The sequence below is a fragment of the Astyanax mexicanus genome, chromosome 3, assembly GCF_023375975.1.
Source record: "Astyanax mexicanus isolate ESR-SI-001 chromosome 3, AstMex3_surface, whole genome shotgun sequence".
Lineage (NCBI taxonomy): Eukaryota > Metazoa > Chordata > Actinopteri > Characiformes > Acestrorhamphidae > Astyanax > Astyanax mexicanus.
This window is the reverse complement of record NC_064410.1, coordinates 29,278,628-29,301,575: the sequence shown is the minus strand read 5'-3', so window position 1 is coordinate 29,301,575 and position 22,948 is coordinate 29,278,628. Positions and strand designations below refer to the sequence as shown.

Sequence of the window (22,948 nt, the reverse complement as noted above, 5' to 3'; positions counted from 1 at the left end):
CAGTAACTGGACCTGGAGCAGGGCTGAACTGGTCTGGGTGAAGAAATGGAGTAAATGAAAGACAAGAAGCACTGCTGTTGAGAAAAGAGCCTGGGTGGTGGAACCGCACTTAAGCCCCAGGTTTGTGTTGCATACATACACTGGAGCGCAATTGGCCACGCTCTAAATTTAGAGAGGGAGGGAGGAAGGGAGGGGGGGAGGGGAGGAGATGAGATGAGTGAGAAAGCAGAGAGACAGGAATCTGGAAGGAGGTCAAGATAGAGAATGGCATGTATTTGCATATGTGCAATGGGAAAAAAAGAAACTAGCAGCATTCAGTGGAGTGAGCATTGTCTTGTTTAATTATGGGGAACAGATGCACGCATGCTTGAGCATGAACACAGAAAGAGTAACACAGAGTGTTCATTAGAATAAACATCATTTATTCACTGTATTTTTTTTCATTCACATTAAACTTAAACACATGGTTAAATAGATATATTTACATATATATATATATATATATATATATATATATATATATATATATATATATATATATATATATATATATATATGAGGGTATGTACACATTATAGATACAATATATTGCCAAAAGTATTGGCAAAGTAATCCGCTCGCCTGCCTTGTGTTAGGTGATGTAAGACTTGGATGGAGCTTCTCAGCTATGGAAACCCATTAAACCCATAAAGCTCTAAATCACCACATGAAGTTTGGAGGTCTGTAGAGATTCTTTCTGTCATTTTACAAGGATCACTGACAGTTGACTGTGGAATCTTTAGTAGTGAGGAACTTTCACGACTGGACTTGTTGCACAGGTGGCGTCCTATCATAGTACCACGCTGAAATACACTGACCCCTTGAGAGCCACCCACTCTTTCACTAATGTTTTTTTGCAGCAGTCTGCATGTCTAGGTGCTTGGTTTCATTTACACACCTCTGGCCGTAGAAGTGATTGGAACTTGAGTTTAATGATTGTAATAGGTCAGCCGATACTTTTTGCAATATATTGTGTTCATATACAGTATATATAGACACTTAAGTTACATATAGGCAGCAAGGTTATGTAAATACATGAGTCACAAATGAATAAATAATTATCTATTGATCTATTGAATGATGTCATGTATGTAGACCATTATTTAAAACATGCAGTTTATTAAAATGATTATGTACAATAAGACATTTGAGACAAATCTGAAGAAATACAAAGTATGTTTAAAGACATTTCTCAAAGATAAAATATGTCAATAAATAAAGAGCTTATAGTGTTTTCTTTGGTATGATGGGATTAAAATGTTATAATGTTTTTATGGAGTCATTTTTTTCCCCCTAATTTTCTCCCTACCTTGGAAGGCCAATTACACACTCCACTTATTTTCAGTTATTCCTATGTTGGGCAGGACATGTAGATTTTTCTGCGTAATTTGTTCAGTTCCAATAGAAGCTTACATTATCTACATAAATGAAAGATTAATTAAATAAACTAAAGGATTAATTAGATAGACTATTACACCCAACTTGTATTTGAACCCTAATTTTCAAATTTTAGAATTAGGTTTGGGGTTAGATTAAAGGTTTAGGATACGGTTTAGATAGAGTTAAGGTTTAGGTTAAGGTTTGTTTTTAGGGTTAAATTATGTTTGAGATTAGGCTCAAGGGTAGGATTAGCTTTATGGATAGATTTAAAGTTTAGTTTAAGCTTTGGGTTAGGGTTAGGTTTAAGGGTTGCTTAATTGTTGAGGTTAGGCTTAGGGTTAAGATTATGTTTAGGGTTGATTTTAAGGTTTGAGTTAGGGCTTAGGGTTTTTAAGGTTACTTAATGGTTGAGGTTAGGGTTAAGGTTAGGGTTAGGTTTAGGGTTGATTAACAGTTGAGGTTAGTCTTAAGGTTTAGGTTAGATGTAGGCTTAGATTTAAGGTTAAGGTTTAGGTTAGGTGTTAGGGCTGGGTTTTAGCATTGATTCATGGTTAAGGTTTGGCTTAAGGTTAGGGTTAGTTTTAGAATTAGATTTTGTAGAGAATCATAACATTCAACTGAACGTTTAGTTGCAATCCAACTAAATAATGGACCGTCTAAATAAAGTGTTCCCTGTTTTTTCAGTAAGGGGTTTGGAATACAGTATGCTATTGAGCCATTTCACATTTATCATATATCACTACATCCCTTCTGTTAAATAGACATTACACAAGTCTGCTGGGCTTCTTTTTTTGCAGTCTGCTTCTCTAGTCTGGTACTTGAGAAGTTGTGAGGATATTTTTAACAGCTGATTGGGGATTAGCGAGTCTCTGGTCAAGACACCCTATAAGCACCCTGTTTTTAACTCCTGCTGGCACACTCCAGAGATCTGTGCCCTGGACACAAGTCTGCCTCTGCTTTCTGCTCTAGTAAACCTGTATTATATCGGTTAGAGGTTAGGGTTGAGATTGAAAGGCCATGTGATCGTGTGGGAAATTTGTGTTATAAGTTGTGTCCTAATAAATCTAATCTTATCACAGTTTGGTGGTGCGTTGCCAGATTGACAGAAACAGTTTGTAACACCAATACACATCAGGTCTAGTGCTGTTGTTTGCGTTGTGCACTGCACTTTTATAATGCATTAATGAATCTGCTGGGTGGGAAAGACTTGAGTATTGTAGAGCTGTACTACTACTATTATTTATTATTATCATTTCTTAGTCCTTACAATTTTATTTTGACCTACAGTATATCTGCACTGTAATTTTTTTTTTATACTTTGCACACATAAATAAGCCTTGTACGTAAACATGTTGTTGCTCAGACTTTTCTTAACCTCTAAGAGACTAGATCCATTTCAACATTATAACATGATACCAAATTCCAAATTGAATCAGATGAATTCAATGAGCAGCTCACTAATGCTGGTTTTCCTAACTATTTTTAACAATTTGTTCTAGAAATCAGGTCAGAACTACTTATATAGGTAGAAAAGCATTCATTTAAGCATTTAAATGGTTAAATGGTTGGAACAGAGCTGTAGAAGCAAATAATAAAGTTTTAAACACGCTATCTTTAGTTGTATCCTCAGCACTAACTCAGATCTCAGGATGTTCAGTATACGCTACTTGAGGACTTCCTGAGTTAGAGTTAAGGAGAGTGCTATTAAGAACTTTACACAGCTTTCAAAGGGTCTGTGACACTTATGTCACCATGGGTGTTATGACCTTCTTTCTCCAGATTACTGCAAAAAAATATATGCCTTGCACGACTCAAAACTCCAATGTTTCTGACCAGCTTGTATCCAGTTACTGTTTTAAATGACTCATAAATTCACCTGCTATGAAATGTACTTTTTATTTTGTATAGATATGCATTGATATAGTAATTTCAGAACACCTTAATGTACATATCTGTAGATATATAAACGTTTTACAGTGTAGAAATTGGAGCTATACTGTGTTTCCCTGGATTTGAGTGCTTTAAAATGAATAAAATGCTAATAAAACTAAATATTGGAGTAATCTTCTGAGGTACAGTTTACAACAAGGAGCACAAATAACAGTAATTATGACAGTAATAAACATTGTTAAATGCTTAAATAATGTGTAAACGAATTATTATTTGACACTAATTAAGATATTAGTAATCATTACACAATAATGCTTAATTTAATGCTCAGTGCTGTAAATAACATTGAATTAAAGCATTAGTTACAAATATTTAATGATTATTGATTAATAACATCTTAACTAGTGTCAATTACATTCTGTCATAAGTACTTTTTACTACTTTTGCTCAAGTATAAAATATGACTCCACCCGTTTATAATTGATTTGGTAAAATTTAAGAAAAAGAAAAAGTACTCATTATTACTCATATTTTTAGTAGTTCATTTTTCTATTCCTGAATAGTCTGTGCTGTATTAATTATGAATTATTGCATCAGTCACAATAACACAAAAACACAAACATAATAAACAATGTAAATAAAAAAACTGTTACTATTATCCATATAAAACAAGCTTAAAAAACTGTTTTTCTTCCTGCACATCATTAACTGCCATTGTTCTTGGAAGGCAGACACTTTTCCCAAGGACTGTATGGAAGAGCTATGAGAAGGAATAAAGCTCCTGCCAGAACGAGCATGGCCCCTGCACATCCCAGACATGACACTGACCATGACAGTTCATGATGCAAAAGTACCGAGTGGTCACTTTCCAAGAACGACAGAACCGACTGGTGGAAAACGATGAGGCAGAGGAAGAGTAGGACACCTGATTTGAGATGAAACAAAAGAAAATGAGTTAGTCTTTTACCGTGCAGCACTGAGGATTACATTCATTATATTCACTCATTATAAACATTCATAGCAGCTTTGTTTTTTCATTGCCCAAATTTTTAAGTCAAGATCTTACAAACTTGTAATATGTCAAAAATTATTATTTTTTCCTTCTCCAAATCTTTATTTGCTCAGATGACCTGCTTTAAATAACAGATACACTCATTTAAAAGTCCAATACAATGTACAGTTTGTCGTAAAAAACAAAAAGTATTTGGGCCCCTTAGAGTTTTTTTTTTATTATCAAACAAACTTTAATATTACACAAAGATAACCTGAGTAAATACAAAAATAAATTAAATGAATAAATGTTTAAATTTAATTAATTACGGGAAATAAGCAGAATTCCAAACCAACCTGGCCTTATATGAAAAATTAATGCAATAAATTAACTGTAATTAACTACAATTCCAACTTCAATTTCACTAACCACAACCAGACCTGATTACCGCCAGACCTGTAGAAGCAAGAAGGAAGAAGGAATCACTTAAATACAAACTGTCTGACAACCTGAAGCAGCTAAAAGATCTCAAAAAGCAACACATTAAGCCACAATCTGAAGAAATTTAAAAACAGATAAGAAAACAAAGTCATTGATCATCTATTAGTCTGGAAAATGTTACAAAGTTTCTAAAGCTTTGAGACTCCAGCAGACCACAGTTAGAGGAGAATGTCCGGCCATCAGTTCATGAATTTAAGCTCAAGCGCACTTGGGTTTTACAGCAGGACAATGACCAAAAGCACACAAACAAATCCACCTCACAATGGCTAAAAAAAACTGGCAAAAAAATTTACTTGTTATATTTGTCTGATATTAAAGTTTGTTTGATTATCTGAAAAATGTAAGATAGAAAAGAAAACAAAAGAAATCTGTATGGTTTGGGTTTTGGACAGATTTGTTAAAACCATTGTTTGAGGTTTCCATTCTAAATATATATATTTTTATAGTGTGTCCCAAATTCTCAAAGACCAGGAGATTTGATTGCCACACTACAAACAATTTAACTAAATCTAAGCAAGTAAAATGATCTAATTCCAAGGAAATAAATCTTATTATTTTTCTCTGATAAGATTTATTTGTCTTACTAGGCATTGTTGGTGTGAGATGTTTTGCTTATTTTAGGAATAAGGGATCTTAATCAGTCTTACTTAGAATTTTCATCGTGTTTTAAGAAATTTTGACTTAAAATAAGCACTAAATGTCACCAATAGAGCTATTCTTATTATTTTGTCCAAATTTAAGCCAATAACAAAACCACACTTTTTGTCCACACTGGCAAGAGAATCACCTGGTCCTTGAGATTTGAAACATACTGTAAAAAAATTATAATTAGAGTGGAGACCTCAAACAACTGTTTTCTCCTTTTTGTAGTTATTAGAACCCCAGATGAACCTCAGTTTTTAAGATGTAATTCTTAATTACCATCAATTGCAAACTAGTTATTAAACTAGAATAAGAGATAGATTAACTAGTAATATATGATTTATTATTATTTATATATTTTATTATTTTTTATTATTTATTATTATTATTTGCAGTTTACTTTACCTGATAGTATAAAACAGACAGAGGCTGGCTTTAGGAAAAACTGCACTCCTTTGCTTATTGCCATGATGATGCATACAGCTCCCATCAGCATCAGAAAAAGCCCGACGATGGCAATCATTGCAGACATTACAGTCAAATCTGTACAGAGAGAGGAACAGAGGTCAGAGATTACAGTCTTATATTAAAAATAATGATTAGAGGATTTTTATAATAAAAAGTATTACATAAATTCACAAAAAGAGAGACATACAGTGGTGTGCAAAAGTGATTCTCCCTTTCATGATTTCTTTTTTTTTTTGCATGTTTGTCTCTCATAAATGTTTCAGATTATCAAACAAATATATATATTTTTTTTAAAACAACACAAGTAAACATAACATTTTTAAGTTCTTAAATGAATTATTTTATTATTAAGGGGAAAAAATCCAAATCAACATTAGCCCCCTAAACCTAGTATCTGACTAATATGTTATTTTTGCTTAGTAGTTTTTGTCTTGGCTCTCTGCCATGCAGGCCATTTTTGCCCCCTCTCTTTCTTATGGTGGTGTCATAAACACTGACCTTAACTGAGGCAAGCGAGAGTTGCAATTCTTTGGATGTTGTTGTGGGGTCATTTGTGACCTCTTGTATGAGTTGTCGCTGTGCTTTTGGGGTATTTTTTTGATTGGCAGGCCACTCCTGGGAATGTTCGCCACTGTTTCACGTTTTCGCCATTTGTGGATTATGGCTCTGACTGTGGTCCCAAAACTTTAGAAATAGCTTTATGACCTTTTTTCAGACTGATAAATGTCGATTATATTTATTTTGTATATGTTGGTCTATGTTGCTTTGTCAGGCAGGTTCTATTTAAGTGATTTCTTGGTTGAGAACAGATGTGGCAGTAATAAGGCCTGGGTGTGACTAGAGAAACTCAGGTGTGATGAACGGCAGTTAAGTTACGTTTTAACTTTTTTTACACAGGGTCATGTAGGTTTGGATTTTTTTCCATTAAAAATAAATAATAAATATGCATTTAAATATAACATTTTACGTTTAACTGTGTTGTCTTTGACTAATTTTAAATCTGTTTGATGACCTGAAACATGTAGGAGTGATAAACAAACTAAAGAATAAGAAATCATGAAGGGGAAAAACACTTTTTCACACCAGTGTACATGCAGTTGGATTTTTTAATTAAAATTCATTTGCACATCTTTTAATTTAGCCTAATCTATTTAGTCAATGACTTAAACTAACAGACATCTGCTGAAAAATTCAGCAGAAAATTCAACTATATAATTTACAGTCTGAATTAGATATTTTTTTAATTCCTCAAATGATAGAAAGGAAGAAGAGAGAGAGAGAGAGAGCTAATAAGCTTACTCACTTTTGGCTGGTATTTTCTGAAACAGGACTGTGTTCTCTCCAGTGGTGTAGAACTTGAAGTATGTACAGTTTGATTCTAGGATTAATGAGTTAAATAGTTAAATAAATGATGACAACTATAATAAGCTTTAATGATGCTCTGAGTGAATAATATCCCTGCACAGTTACAGAGGATATTCATGCAGTTGCTGACAGTATAAGCACTAAATCCCAGAGCACACACTGACTAACAAACCCAAGCAGTAGTCGAGTGTGACGTGCTTGGGTAGATTTTTAAATGTTGCTGTCTATTTAATTGTATTGTTTAGAATATTGTGTGAAAATGACATTAAAACCTCCTGAGATATTTTGTCCACTGTAGTGGATATTTGTGAAATATGTTTGAGGTCTATGGCAACGTCAAGAAAACCTGATCCTGTCCAATAAGGTTTCAGCTGTGCTGGTGTGGCCAGCAGAGCACAGGCACTTTCTTTTCAACATGTTAGTCATCACAGCTTTCACATTTTATGGCAGAAAGTGGCAAGAAGTGATTCTTTTTTGCAGATATTGTATTTCTGTTGCTAATAATCAGAATGTTTCAACAACACAAAATCCATTAGTTCAGTTTAGAAAGTGTTCAGAAATGTACAGTAATTTTAGACCACAGCTTTTACTTATCAGTGCCCTTTTGTAATGAAAAACAGGACTTACTAGCTTTTATTTTCATCAAATATCCATACTTTAGGAAGTGGAAGGCTGATAGTTCAGCAAATGTAATTTAAGACGGAAAGAAATTTAGTTAATTTATCAAAACAAAACATGTTTTAAGCTTGTTGATTGGTTTGGCATTGTACATGACAGGCAGAGCTAGCTAATAGTAGGGCTGCAACGATTCTTTATTATTTTATGTCGATTATTTAAAATTGTCGACTACAAATTTCATTGTCGACTAATCGCTATTTGTAACAGTACCAAATTACACAAAGTGATAGGGACAGAAGTGCAATGAATGATGAGTAAATGTCTCACTCACACAGTTTACACTCAACTTAATCTGTGTCTCCAAAAGGGCCCAAACACAACACATTACATATTTGCTCATTAAATAATCTCATGTTCAGCTGTTTCTATCATTTTTAGAGATGTAGCACATGGCAGAAATAATCGTTGACTAATTGACTAATTGAAAAAATAATCGTCAGATTAGTCGACTACCAAAATAATCATTAGTTGCAGCCCTAGCTAATAGATTTAACACGCTATTTAAGTTATCAGTGAGCATCTGAGTGAAGCACTTATATATCATATCCTGTGGTATGAATTATACACATAATGGATAAATGGCCTTTGGATAAAACAGGGTCCCTGAAACTGGACCATCAACAAGTGAAGCAGCCACTGTATCTCTACCTAAGACACAGGAACAGAAAATAACAAAGTTGATATTGTGCTCTATTTGGTTTTAAATGGCAAACAAAATATTTTCTTCACAATATTTAAACCTTTTATTGTGGATCTCAGGAGGATATTTGGTTAATATGATGTTGATGATCTTTTCTAATTTGTGTGAACAGTTTAGTTTTGTATAAATGTGTACAATATTTATAAATGATATTGAACAATGCAATCATACCACATAATAATGGGTGTGCAATTTGGAAGTGTAATGCTTTTTGCAGCAATGCTGCATCCATGTTGACATAAAAATAAACTATGGTAATGAAATTATATTGAGAGGATGGAGCAGTGTTGTTCAAAGCTGACCATGCTGGAGTGGGTTGTTAGTAGTTTGTTAGTAGTTGTTTGGTGTTAAAACAGGGATGTCCAATCTCAGGGCTGGTGTGGCTACAGGTCTACAGGTGATCAAGGGCTGCAACGATTACTCAACATTATTAATAATGTTGATTATGTTGAAAATGTGTTGACAAATTATTTATGTATTCACTATAACATGTAAGTGCTGTGGACAGAAACACAATGGAAGAGGATTAATGGAGTCGCTCACAGTTTACACTCATCTTGGCCTGTGTCTCCAACAGTGACCAATCACAACATAATACATATTTACTTAATTACTGAATCTTCTGGACATTTAAAAGGCATTTATTTACCACATTCAGTTGTAAATTTAAAGTGAGAGACATAATCATTAACTAATCGACTATTTGACCAATTGAAAAAAATAATCAGCAGATTACTCAACTACCAACAAAGTAATTAGTTGTAGCCCTAATTTGATCAGCTGTTTGAAGACAGACTGATTGACTAATTAAATGACTATTAAAGATTACATTTTCTGTACTAATTCATAGACCGATCAGTATATATCTTTAGATAGTTAGGAAACATGCTAAGGGAAAGCACCTTCAGTCAATATGTTCTTATTTGAACTGTGTAGTATGTTACAGTAGTCTGTGTGGGTTTTATCCTCCAAATCTGCCTTCTTCTATTCCCCCAGTCCCTTTTCCACACCCACGTTGCCAGGTATATACAACAAGACAGAAACAGTGTGCTGCAGCCATTAAACCAGGCGAGCTGGCTATTTCTCTGCTGAACAGGTAATCACTGAGCTTCAGTGAGGTTGCTAACCATTGCTGTTTAATTTATCACCACCACTAGCCTAGTAGAAACAGGCATTTTTTTATTCACTGATCAGCTACAGAGTAAGACTCGTCACTGCTTGCCACTGTGTGTGTCAATCTGGCAACTTGTGTGTGCTTCACATTTGGGGAGGAGTAGGTTGGGCACTCCTGCAGCCAGTTCTTACACTTGCTTGCATTTTTACCAGTGATGTCAGTAACGCGTTACTTAGTCTACTTAGTCTAATCTGACCCTTTTTTTCAGTAACGAGTAATCTAACGCGTTACTATTTCCAATCCAGTAATCAGATTAAAGTTACTTATTTAAGTCACTGTGCGTTACTCTCTCTCTCTCTCCGCCTCATCTCCTCCACACACACACACACACACACACACACACCCATTCCCCCTCCGCTCTTCCCCAATCACACGCTTCTCGCTTTCTCCCCTGTCTCTCTCTCTCGCGCTCGGCGTGTCTTTAGTTCGGACCCGGACCGCAGTCTGCAAATATGTGATCCCTGGTCTAGACCATATACACGGTTCTGTTTTATAAAACCACTCCTTGCTGCCCTGCAGAGAACTACAAGTTCAATGTTCAGTTTTACAGTGTTAAATATGTCAGGTCAAGAAAGACTTTCTTTATTTTATATATTTTTTATAAAAACAAGTATTTATGTTTAGTAAAATCAAGAAAGACCATATTTTATTTTTTCTAAAAAAAAAAATATTTATGTTAAGTAAATTGTTTTATTTTTATTAAAAAAACCTTATTCTTTTAGGAAATAGTTCAACTTAATAGAGATAAATTGTTGCTGTTAAAAATGCATTTTCCAATAAAGGGAGTATTGGCAAAACTGGTTATAATGTTTATGTTAAGGCGGCGGGAGGTGGTGTCTGCAGCTGCTGAAAGTAACTAATAAAGTAACTTGTAATCTTTAAGTAATCCATAAAGTAACTAAGTTACTTTTTAAAGGAGTAATCAGTAATCAGTAATCGGATTACTTTTTCAAAGTAACTATACCATCACTGATTGTTACAGATTGCTCCTTTAAACAAGTGGAATCAGGTGAGCTGCAAATTGAATAGAATAGAATAAAAATCTGCAGCCGCACTGACCATTTGCAAATTTGCAAGATTGGACACCCCTGATTTAAACAATGGTGTACTGTAATTAATAGCATTTAATGTCATACTGTTTTGATGCATCATTGGGACTTTCATACCAAGCACAAACGTGTGCATCCTGCTAAAAGTGCTATTTAAGAGTTGTAATGTGAACAAAGAGATCTCCATTTCTAATATTTTAATACTACTCCAGATGCTCACCTCCAGGTAGATCCACAGGCCCACAGCATTCTCGCTCCGGACTGACATCCACCAGCCAGAGCGTCTTGGTACAGGCTTTCCATAGCCCGTAGTGCCCCACCAGGCACGTCTGATTGTTGTAAAATCCCCTGGATTGTGCCAGTTCCACCCAGAACTCTGTACCCACCCCGAGCACGGTGAGCGTGATGCCCACCATGGCCAAGAAAAAGGCCAGCTTGATCTTACCCTCCTGAGTCTCGCTTAGGGCCGACGTGGTCGCTCTCGTCCTGCGCTTGCCTCCGCTTCTCATTCCCATCATTCCTGCCAGACCTCCTCCAGATCCGGCCGCCGCCCTGCTGTCCTCATCCTGCACGATGAAGGTGGACCACATGGTGGAGGGTGGAGAAAGGCAATTTTAGACGGACTGGCTTCTTGATGTGACAGTTCTGAAGACACTCTGATGGGGGATGTGAAGAAGGGAGGGCAGTGGGGCCACAGATAGTGGCTAAAGAGTGGAAGTGTTGGTCAGTCTCTTGAGAGTTAGCTAGAACAACAAGGATTTGAGGACATAAGTGAAGGTGTGGGCTCTGCACTGTGACATTGGGGTTATTTTCAGGAGGTTCATAGTTTGAAGGTTCCAAAGGACAGCGGCAAAGGAGATTCACATGAACAGGGGTGGTGGTAAATCTAATGTATCTAAATAGAAACCAAAGGAATAGAAGAGAAAAAAGGGAAAATATTTAGCATAAGAATATATAAGTATGGCCATTTTCATGTACAAAATATACATTTTCAAATGCTCAACACTGAATATGGACCATTGGTCCAATAAACCACACAATTATACTCAAATCAACGCAATGCAATTAGTTAATTAGACCCATTGTCTATCACACTTTGTAAACATTTTGTGATGAATTAACTACCAGAAATAGTTCAACATCCATTAAAATTGGTTTAAAAAGAGGGTATGTGAGTCATGCCATAGAAGAACCACATTTGGTTCCAAAAAGAACAGCCTTTGTATCCAGAGGTGTGCCAGGTTTAGAGAACCTTCACTTAATGTAAGGGTTGTTCAACACTTTAAATGTCCTTTACACTTACATGTATATTATTAACACAGTTCTTTATGGGACCAAAATTGATTCTATTGCATTGCTAAAAAAAATAAACCTTTGGAATTATCTTTAGAATTTTTAAGACCACAAATTTACCCATATGAGCCCAGGCTCATTTTTGTATATCGATACCAAACTCAAAATTGAATCAGATAAACTCAGTGAGCAGCTCTTCATGTTTTTTATTTTTTAACTGGATATACAATAAATATGCTGGTAAAGATATGAGCTGTTATTTTCTGTTGTAGAAGATGTGTGCAATAAAATGTAATTTATGAAATCCTTTCCGGATGTGGATATAGGTACAGTTTCAGTTTCTGATTCCAATATTTTATAATTATTATTTCATATTAAATGCACAAATGGGTTCACTTGACATTTTTTTTTTTTTCCCCAGGTTTATTTAGTATTTTTATCATGTAATTATACAGAACAAAATCCAATCCAGTCAAACAGAACTAAGCAGAACTCGGGGGAAAAAAACAACAAAAAAAGGATAGCTAAGACATATAGTATCCTAAAAAAGAGAAAAAAAGAGAAACATATATAACATAATAGAAAGAAAAGAAGAAGAAAAAAAAAAAGAAAAAAAAAAAAAAAACAATTATAAATATAGTAAATAAATAGTAAACAGATTACTCAGGAATATCAAAGGATTGTAAGCTTTTCACATGTGCAAAGAAAGGTTCCCACATTTTCTTATAAGTGCTCAAAGAACCTCTAATGGTGTACCTAATTTTCTCCATTTTAACACATCTCAATATTACCATAATCCACTGAGAGTGTGAGGGTGGGGAAGAGGATTTCCACCTCAGTAAAATTAAACGCCTCGCCATAAGTGTAGTAAATGCAATAAAGTCTGCTTTATACTTTGAGAGTGAAATATCTATAGGGGGAACACCAAAAAGAGCAATTATTGCATTTAGGTCAAGGGGAGTCTTAGTACAAATGGAAATAGTTTTAAAGATTTCTGACCAGTATTTATGAAGTAATGGGCATGACCAAAACATATGTACATGTGTGGCTGGGGCTTGGTGACAACGATCACATGAAGAATCAACATCAAAAAATTTTGCTAATCTGACTTTAGTAAAATGAATTCTATGTACAATTTTACACTGAATCAGCCCATGCCTTGCGCAAATAGATGAGGAATGAATGCGACGTAAAATAATCTCCCAAGTCTCAGTTGAGATCTCACTCCCCAACTCCCCCTCCCACTGTCTTTTAATGGAAAGAAGTGTACTGGGACATAAAGAATGGATTAAATTATATAATGTGGAAATAAGTCCACTGGCTGTTGATAGGGGAGTTACAAAACTACAGTTGTGGTCAAAAGTTTACATACACTTGTAAAAAACATAATGTTATGGCTGTCTTGAGTTTTCAATAAGTTCTACAACTCTTATTTTTCTGTGATAGAGTGATCGGAACACATACATGTTTGTCACAAAAAACAGTCATAAAATTTGGTTCTTTCATAAATTTATTATGGGTCTGCTGAAAATGTCACCAAATCTGCTGGGTCAAAAATATACATACAGCAACATTAGTATTTGGTTACATGTCCCTTGGCCATTTTCACGGCAACTAGGCGCTTTTGGTAGCCATCCACAAGCTCCTGGCAAGCTTCAGGTCGAATGTTTGACCACTCTTCTTGACAGAATTGGTGCAGTTCAGCTAAATGTGATGGTTTTCTTGCATGAACCCGTTTCTTTAGCACTGTCCACATGTTCTCAATGGGGTTTAAGTCAGGACTTTGGGAAGGCCATTCTAAAACCTTAATTCTAGCCTGGTTTAGCCATTCCTTTACCACTTTTGATGTGTGTTTTGGGTCATTGTCTTGTTGGAACACCCAACTGCGCCCAAGACCCAACCTTCGGGCTGATGGTTTTAAGTTTTCCTGCAGAATTTGGAGGTAATCCTCCTTCTTCATTATCCCATTTACTTTCTGCAAAGAACCAGTTCCACTGGCAGCAAAACATCCCCAGAGCATAATACTACCACCACCATGCTTGACAGTAGGCATGGTGTTCCTGGGATTAAAGGCCTCACCTTTTCTCCTCCAAACATATTGCTGGGTGTTGTGGCCAAACAGCTCAATTTTTGTTTCGTCTGACCAGAGAACTTTCCTCCAGAAGGTTTTATCTTTGTCCATGTGATCAGCAGCAAACTTCAGCTGAGTCTTAAGGTGCCTTTTCTGGAGCAAGGGCTTCTTTCTTGCACGGCAGCCTCTCAGTCCATGGCGATGTAAAACACGCTTGACTGTGGAGACTGACACCTGTGTTCCATCAGCTTCCAAATCCTTGCAGACCTGCTTCTTGGTGATTCTTGGTTGACTCTTGACCATCCTGACCAATCTCCTCTCGGCAGCATGTGATAGCTTGCGTTTTCTTCCTGATCGTGGCAGTGACACAACTGTTCCATGCACTTTATACTTGCGTATAATTGTCTGCACAGTTGCTCTTGGGACCTGTAGCTGCTTTGAAATGGCTCCAAGTGACTTCCCTGTCTTGTTCAAGTCAATAATTCACTTTTTCAGATCCACACTGAGTTCCTTTGACTTTCCCATTGTAGCTTTTGTAGCTGAGTCTAATCACTGGGTCAAATGAGCCCTATTTAAATGGGCTCATGAGAAGTCAACAGCTGTAGTCAATCAGAATCACTTACAAGAAGTGAAGAGGCCATGACATGAAGCTAATTTGATTGACACAACTCGCTACATCACCAAAATTGACAAATTTTGTTGCTGTATGTATATTTTTGACCCAGCAGATTTGGTGACATTTTCAGCAGACCCATAATAAATTTATGAAAGAACCAAATTTTATGACTGTTTTTTGTGACAAACATGTATGTGTTCCGATCACTCTATCACAGAAAAATAAGAGTTGTAGAACTTTTGAAAACTCAAGACAGCCATAACATTATGTTTTTTTACAAGTGTATGTAAACTTTTGACCACAACTGTATCTAAAGAAGTAGTGTTTGGGAGGTTAGGAAAGATGGGATTTACACTGCGAGCAAAACTACGAATCTGAAGGTATCTAAAGAAGTCCCGTCTGGGGAGAGTATACCTCTCTGAGAGCTGTTGAAAAGATGCAAAAATATTGTCAATATATAGGTCTTTCAGAGTGTTGATGCCAAGAGTGGACCATGAACCAAACGTGCCATCCATTAAAGAGGGGCTAAAAATTGGGCTTGGTGTTATAGGGGTAAGAGATGAAATAGTTTTCAAATTAAAGTGGCGTCTGAATTGGTTCCAAATTCTGAGTGTAGACTTGACAATAACATTTTCCAATTTAAGTGAAGAAAATGAGTCTAAGGGGGCGTGAATAAGGGAAGTTAATGAGGCAGGTCTAGAGGAGGAAGCCTCCATATTTAACCACGATGGGCAACTTGGTGATTTCTCCAGTTTAATCCAGTATTGTAAAATTCTAAGATTGGCTGCCCAATAATAAAATTTAAAGTTGGGCAAAGCCAAGCCTCCAAGAAGTTTAGGTCTTTGTAGTAAAGCCTTACTCAATCTAGCAGTCTTTTTGTTCCAAATAAATTGTGACACCATGCCATCTAATCTGCGAAAGAAGGACAGAGGCAGAAAAATAGGTAGGCATTGGAAGAGGTATAACAATTTTGGCAAAGAGTTCATCTTTACCGAATTAACCCGTGCTGCAAGAGATAGGGGTAATAGTGACCAACGCTCAAAATCCTCTTTTAATCGGGTCAACACTGGGTCATAGTTAGAACTATACAGTTTTTCAAACTTATCTGTAATTTTAATGCCAAGATATGTAAAATTATGTAAAGCCACTTTAAATGGAAAATTTTGCAATGGATACTCACGGGCTGCATTATTTAGTGGAAACAATTCACTTTTATCTAGATTAAGTTTGTATCCTGAAATTTTACCGAATGAAGAGAAAACATCAATCACTGTAGGAATAGACACAGATATATTAGATAAATATAGAACAAGATCGTCTGCATAAAGAGAAAGCTTATGCTCAACCCCATCCCTAATTACTCCTGTTATGGAAGAATTTGATCGAAGTGCAATGGCTAATGGCTCGATCGCAATAGCAAACAATAGAGGACTCAAATTGCAGCCCTGACGTGTAGAGCGATGCAGAGGAAATTGTTCTGAATAAGTGTTATTGGTTCTGACAGAAGCTGTAGGGTTAGTATAAAGCAATTTTACCCAGGTAATAAATTTTTTGCCAAATCCAAACTTTTCCAAAGTGTAAAAAAGATATTGCCATTCCACACGATCAAATGCTTTTTCTGCATCTAATAAAATTATAGCTTCTGGAGTGTTACAGGAAGTCGAATTATAAACTATGTTAAGAAGTCGTCTAATATTGAAAAAGGAGTGTCTATTTTGGATAAATCCTGTCTGGTCTGGGGAGACTATAGATGGAAGTACTGATTCCAAACGTGTGGCTAATAATTTTGATAAAAGTTTTAGATCGACAGATAATAAGCTAATGGGACGATAGCTAGCACAGGATAATGGATCTTTGTTTTTCTTTAAAATAAGTGAAATAGAGGCCTGTGTAAGTGTTGAGGGTAGTTTTGATAAGATAAATGATTCATTATACATGTCAATCAGAATGGGTGCTAATTTATCAATGAACGTACGGTAAAATTCAACTGGATAGCCATCCAGTCCTGGGCATTTTCCTGATTGCATAGAATAAACGACTTTCTTAAGCTCATCTACAGATATCTCCGCATCTAACTCCTCTATTAAGTCAGGGTCCACTCTTGGCATCTTTAACAAATCAAAAAAGTCATCCATAAGTGAAGAAAGACTGGTGGTCTGCTCAGACGTATACAAGGACATATAAAATTGCTTAAATTGTTCATTAATTTGTATAAGGTTGTTTGTTTCACCAGATTGAGTTTGGATCTGTAGAATCTGATGGGCAGCGCAGGACTGTCGCAGCTGATGAGCTAATAGTTTACCTGCTTTGTCCCCTTGTTCGTAGAAGGTATGCCTAGATTTGAGTAGCAGGTTTTCTACATGAGCTGTAGAGAGGACATCAAATTCTGCCTGAAGAGTGAGACGCTCTTTAAATATATCGGAGGATGGAGAATGAGCATAAGCACTATCTAGCCGAGCAATTTGTTTAGTCAGTGTGGACAGTTTCTCCTTCCTAAGCTTTTCGCTGTATGCAGTATATATAATTATCTGACCTCTTAAGAATGCTTTTAGTGTCTCCCACAATAATGATGGTGAGATTCCAGGCGTTCTATTAGTATCAAAGAAAAAATCTATTTCTCGAGAAATAAAGTTAACAAATTCCACATCAGATAATAGATTAATGCTAAATCGCCATGGTGGGCGTGTGCTATCTCTGTGCTTCATACATAGATCCATTATAACTGGGGCATGGTCTGAAATTACAATAGCATCATAAGAACAAGAACGTACAGATGGAATTAATCGATTGTCAATCAAAAAATAGTCGATACGTGTAAAAGTGTGATGAACTTGGGAGAAGAAAGAATACTCTCTCCCAGACGGGTGAAAAAGACGCCATGGATCAGATATGGAAAATTCCTTCATAAAGGATGAAATAATCTTTGCAGATCTCAGAGGTGTTCGAATTTTGGTGGAAGAGCGATCTAATGAGGGGTTGAGCCAGCAATTAAAATCCCCTCCAAGTATGAGAAGGTGTGAAGAAATATCAGGTAATTTGGAAAATAAAAACTGGAAAAAGTTCTCATTGTCCCAGTTGGGACCATAAATGTTGGCAAGCACTACAGGAGTGCCATGAAGTTGTCCCGTAATAACTACGTATCTCCCATTTGGATCTGTAAGAACATTAGTACAAATAAAATTAACCTTTTTGTGAATTAAAATTGCAACTCCCCTAGATTTACTCTGAAATGAAGAGTGATACACCTGGCTAACCCACCTTGTTCGCAGTTTGGCCTGATCAGACAATCTAAGATGTGTCTCCTGAAGGTAAACAATGTGTGCATTTAAGTGCTGAAGATGATGGAGCACTTTACTGCGTTTCACTGGTTGATTTAAACCTTTACAGTTCCAGCTACAGAATTTAAGTATACCCACCCCTGCTCGAGTTATATTAGGTTGAGCCATATATCAGATACAGAGGTACATAAAAGAATATCCTGGTATAAGAATGTACATACAGAAAACAAATACAAAATGTACATGCCAAACAAAAAACAAAAAACAAAAAAAAAACAAAAAAAAAAAAAAAAAGGGGGAGAAAAAAAAAAAAATAAATAAATAAATAAATAAATAAATAAAAAATACCCTCCCTCTCCCTTGCTGAAGCGCTTCCCCAAACGAAACGCGCGCAGAACCCATTTTGAAACTTACAAACTAACCTCCTTCTATCCATTCCAGTAGTAATGCTCCGTGAGATAAAAGTAATGAAATGAAAAACTATTAAATCCAGCACAACGTTTTAGATGAGAACGGCAATCACAACATAAAGAACACCAGCCATATCTTTCCAGAGAGTACCATTGGTTTAGTAACACTGGTGTCCAGAACGGACTGCATACCTAACGAGTCCAGCAAGGCATCTCTTGGAAAATAACCTGCACCTACGCAAGAGTATTTATTTCTTAATACTTGCGTTCACAAAGTCCAGTGCCGTTTCTGGGCTGTCAAACGTGTTGGTGGTTCCATCCGGCAGGGTAATTTTCAAGACAGCAGGGAACAACAGCCCGAACTTGAAACCAGGGCAGGTACGCAGCTGACGTTTCACAGGTGTAAATGCCGCTCTCTTCTTTGCCACAGAGGTAGTATAATCCGCGAAGATGAAGATTCTCTTGCCTTGGTAGTTTAGCGGGGATGCCCGGGAAATCTCACTTGCGCGGCGTAGAATTTCATTTCTCACATGAAAGAAATGAACCCTAATGACAAGGGGCCGAGGCGCATCTCCCTCTTTGGGTCTGACACGCAGTGTGCGATGTGCTCTGTCGAGTAGTGGCACCTCATCCATGTTTAGGAGATCTTTTAACAATTGTGCAACAAATGCAGTAGGACTATGAGCCTCTAGCCCTTCCTGAAGCCCTACTAGTCGAATATTATTTCTTCTGGATCTTCCCTCCAGATCCTCACATTTATCCATCAGCAGGCTCACCTGGCTCTTCAGCACGTTTACAGCTGATTCCAATCCCGTCAGCTGATCACTGTGCTCCGTGCACGCATTTTCCAGCTCGCGGATGGTCTGGTCGTGGGCGCTGATTTTTTGTACTAGAGGTTCTAAAGCATTCTTCATCTCTTTTTGAACGGAAGAAATTTCCCCTCTAAGTTCTGTTGCCAAAGAGTCAATTTTCCCACAGATGTCATCTTTTAGTGAGTTTAGCATACCCTGTAACAGGTCAACATCCGTGCTGCTAACGGTGTTAGCCACGCTAGCGCCGGATTCTGGCAGCTGAGGCAGATCAAGTGAGTGCGAGGCTTTACTGCGGCCTGCGCGCGCGGAGTCAGTTTTTTGCTTGGACGTTGACATACTTTCTCTAGGGTCGAGAGAAGCGTGCCAAAACCGACTCTGATAACTTCCTTACCGACCACCAGACACAGTTTGTTGACAAAGTTGTGTTAGAAAATCAATATTCACCGAAGTCTCACGGAGCTGCGAGGAAACACGTCCTACATGTTGAACACCTAGGCCACGCCCCCCGACATTTTAAATAGGCAATAACAGGCGAGATAGTTGTAGGGATTGTGACTCTGTGTTTAAATTAAACATTTTACTAAACCACTTTAAATAGCTTTGTTTGCATCTCAACTATTTAATTCTGCAGACATTTAGAAAAACGGGTGGAACTTGTCCAGTAAAGAGCATCATACACTGTATATGTTCTGTTATTTGTTTGTTGTTTGTTTGTACTGAGCGGGTCAACCCGAGTAGGATGGGTTCCTCTGACTGAGTCTTGGTTCCTTCCAAGGTTTCTTCCTCTTTAAGGGAGTTTTTGCCACTGTGTCACCATAAAATTGGCATCTCTGTGGTGCTGCTCATAAGAGGCGTGGACCTGTTTTACCTGTAAAGCGGCTTTGTGACAACCTTTGTTGTAAAAAGCCCTATATAAATAAAATTGAATTGAATTGAATATAAAACAGCATCAAATTGGTTCAATATTTGGCCAAATATTTTTTTTGTTGACTGAACTTTAAAAGCTATTGTTGTTCAGAATTTTTGCTCAACCAACTTAACTTCAACACTCAGTCAAACCTTTGTAAATGCAGTGTATCTTTTTTATATAAAGATCCCCATCAAAGTATGATAAACATACTAGTAGTAGTAATTTAGTGTCTTTGTTTAAAGGGAAATTACTTCAAATGTTAAAAAATAATTCTACCCAATCCGGTTGAAGAAAGGGAAAAAAAATAGTATGAAATAGTTTAGTGCAGAGTATCATATACTTATTGCATACTGTTGCTTATCATGAGCAGAGAGTTGTGGTCTAGTAAATCTATTATATTTACAGTCATGCTGTTAAATAAATCAAATCATTTCTCTACATATTTCTCTAAATTCCAACATTACACCACTTGTTTATTTGCAGTGCTGAAAAACAGAATCATTCCATGTGTCCGTGTCTAACAAATCCGTGCGCAAATCATTACACAATCAATTTAAACCTAATAAACTATCCCGCAGTGGGAGGTGGGATAAGTTAGTGGCGACAGACAATCAACAAGTGCTTTAATAATGAGGCGTAACAATGGTACAAACAAGCTGCTAACCTGTTGGGCGTGAGGGGCTCAGTCGGATCGAGGGAGGAAATCTTTTCTCTGCGCCTGGAGAAACAAGACAGAGGGACAGGGAGGGGGGAGAGGGAGGGCAAAAGAGGGAGGAGGCCAAGCTGGCAAACTGGTATGGTGTGCGTATGTGTGTGTAGTGTGTGTGTTTGTGTGTAGTGTGTGTGTGTGTGTGTGATCGATTACACATCCAGCCCCCTCCATGCCAGCACAGCCATGGCAAGGCCACTAGTGTTCTAAGCCTGCTTGCATTGGGTTGCAGTACCTGTCAGTCAGTCGTTACCTCACTCTTGATGTGCACTTGAATGTGTTGGTTCATTTTTGTGCACACTGTCTCCATGTTGGCTCAGTGTGTGTGTGTGTATGTGGTTTGGAGTGTGCGTTTCTCATTTCTATTTTGGACAGCCACCTGTTAATGACATTAAAAAAGGGAGCGAGTGAACGAGGGAGCGCTCCAGAGTCGGGGTCAGCAGACGTGGACACGAGCCTCTATGGGCAGAGTGGGAAACGGATTCCTGGGTCATAATCCGAGCTGGCAAATTTCACTTTAGCATTCTGTAAACATTCTAACACTTCAACAATGTTAAAATAAGCCACCTAATTATACATTCACATAACACTATTTAAATAAACAGTAAATAAAGTTATTACGTATTCCTTCGGCTGTAATCAGCTCAAACACAATGAACAGCACATAAAATTAGCAACAAGCGTAGAATATTTAATTAGCAATCGAATAAAAATAGTAAATAATAATTTAAAAAAAGACACAGTATGATTCTGATTTAATCGCAGGAATGCCCTTGAGCCCATGATCCAGGTCATCCAAGAAGACAACTCACAGCTAATGTCCATCTATTTAAAGAAGCTATATAAAGATGCTATGCAAAATGCAAGTAATGTGCGCTCACAAGGCAAGTGTCCTTCTATTGATGTTGTGGCCATAAAATATAGTGTGTCAGCTCAGCGTACGACTCCTCTCCCGACATTTAACATTTTAAGAGTATTCTATTAGTATTCCATCGATTTTTCTGATTTTAAATATATATTTTTATTATTTTAAATGTTATTCACAGTACCAGTCAACAATTTGTACACACCTCTTCTCATGCAATGTGTTTCTTCTTATTCATGATTTTTTACATGGCAAAATTAATATTAAAGCTATACAGGAACACATGCAGAATTATTTTAATCTTGGTGTCAGAATCGTTTTCTCAGCGTTATAAAGGAGTTTCAATAGTTGCTGCTTTTTCTTTATGCTGTGAAGCTCCAGCTCATCACAAATCACCTCAGATCACCATCTCAGTTGGGTTTAGTTTTGGGGATTTTGGAGGACAAACACTGTTTTTTTTGTTTGTTTGTTTACAACTTAATTCTATAAGTATCCATTAATTGTTTTTAGTGTATTTATTATTAATATACAATGTAGAAGATAAATAAATAAGAAGAATAAATGAGAAGACGTATCCAAACTTGTTATGGGTGCTTTCATTATTTTGAAGAATATTAAGAGTGGTTTTGTGAAAAATGCCTAGGAACTTGTATCCGAAGTGTTCACAGTGGTGGTGTGATGTATAAACATTTAATTCATATGAAGGATAAACAAAATATTGTCTAAATAATGTTTGCATGCACTAATACAAAATAATGCAACATTATAAAGCAAAAAAAAGACAAAGAAATGTAAAGATAAAAAGGGTAGCACCTCAGCCTTCAGAATTTCTTATCTGTACAGCCATTTTTGTATTTTTACAGATGGTCAAAAGGATAAGTTCAGGATAAGTTCATCAGAGTTACCAGCCTCAGTTACCAGCCTATATATATATATATATATATATATATATATATATATATATATATATATATATATATATATATATATATATATATATATAGTAAGATTACTTAAGATGTCTCAATATTCACTATTAACATCATGCCCTTCCTCTGGTGGCTTGTTCTTATGGTGTTCTGCCTGAATGCAGAATAATTTGCGTTC

General features: G+C 36.5%; 1 protein-coding gene across 1 annotated transcript; it reads right to left on the bottom strand.

Annotated features, from left to right (window-relative positions):
• Window positions 1-516: 516 nt before the first annotated feature.
• cacng6a (calcium channel, voltage-dependent, gamma subunit 6a) lies at window positions 517-21,913 on the bottom strand. Its single transcript, XM_007258231.4, has 5 exons — window positions 20,932-21,913; window positions 11,098-11,772; window positions 7,215-7,289; window positions 5,849-5,986; window positions 517-4,234 (listed from the first exon to the last, which is right to left on the bottom strand). The coding sequence occupies exons 2-5, from the start codon at window positions 11,465-11,467 to the stop codon at window positions 4,014-4,016; spliced, it is 804 nt and encodes a 267-aa protein (XP_007258293.2). The 5' UTR covers window positions 11,468-11,772; window positions 20,932-21,913; the 3' UTR covers window positions 517-4,013.
• Between the last annotated feature and the right edge of the window lie 1,035 nt (window positions 21,914-22,948).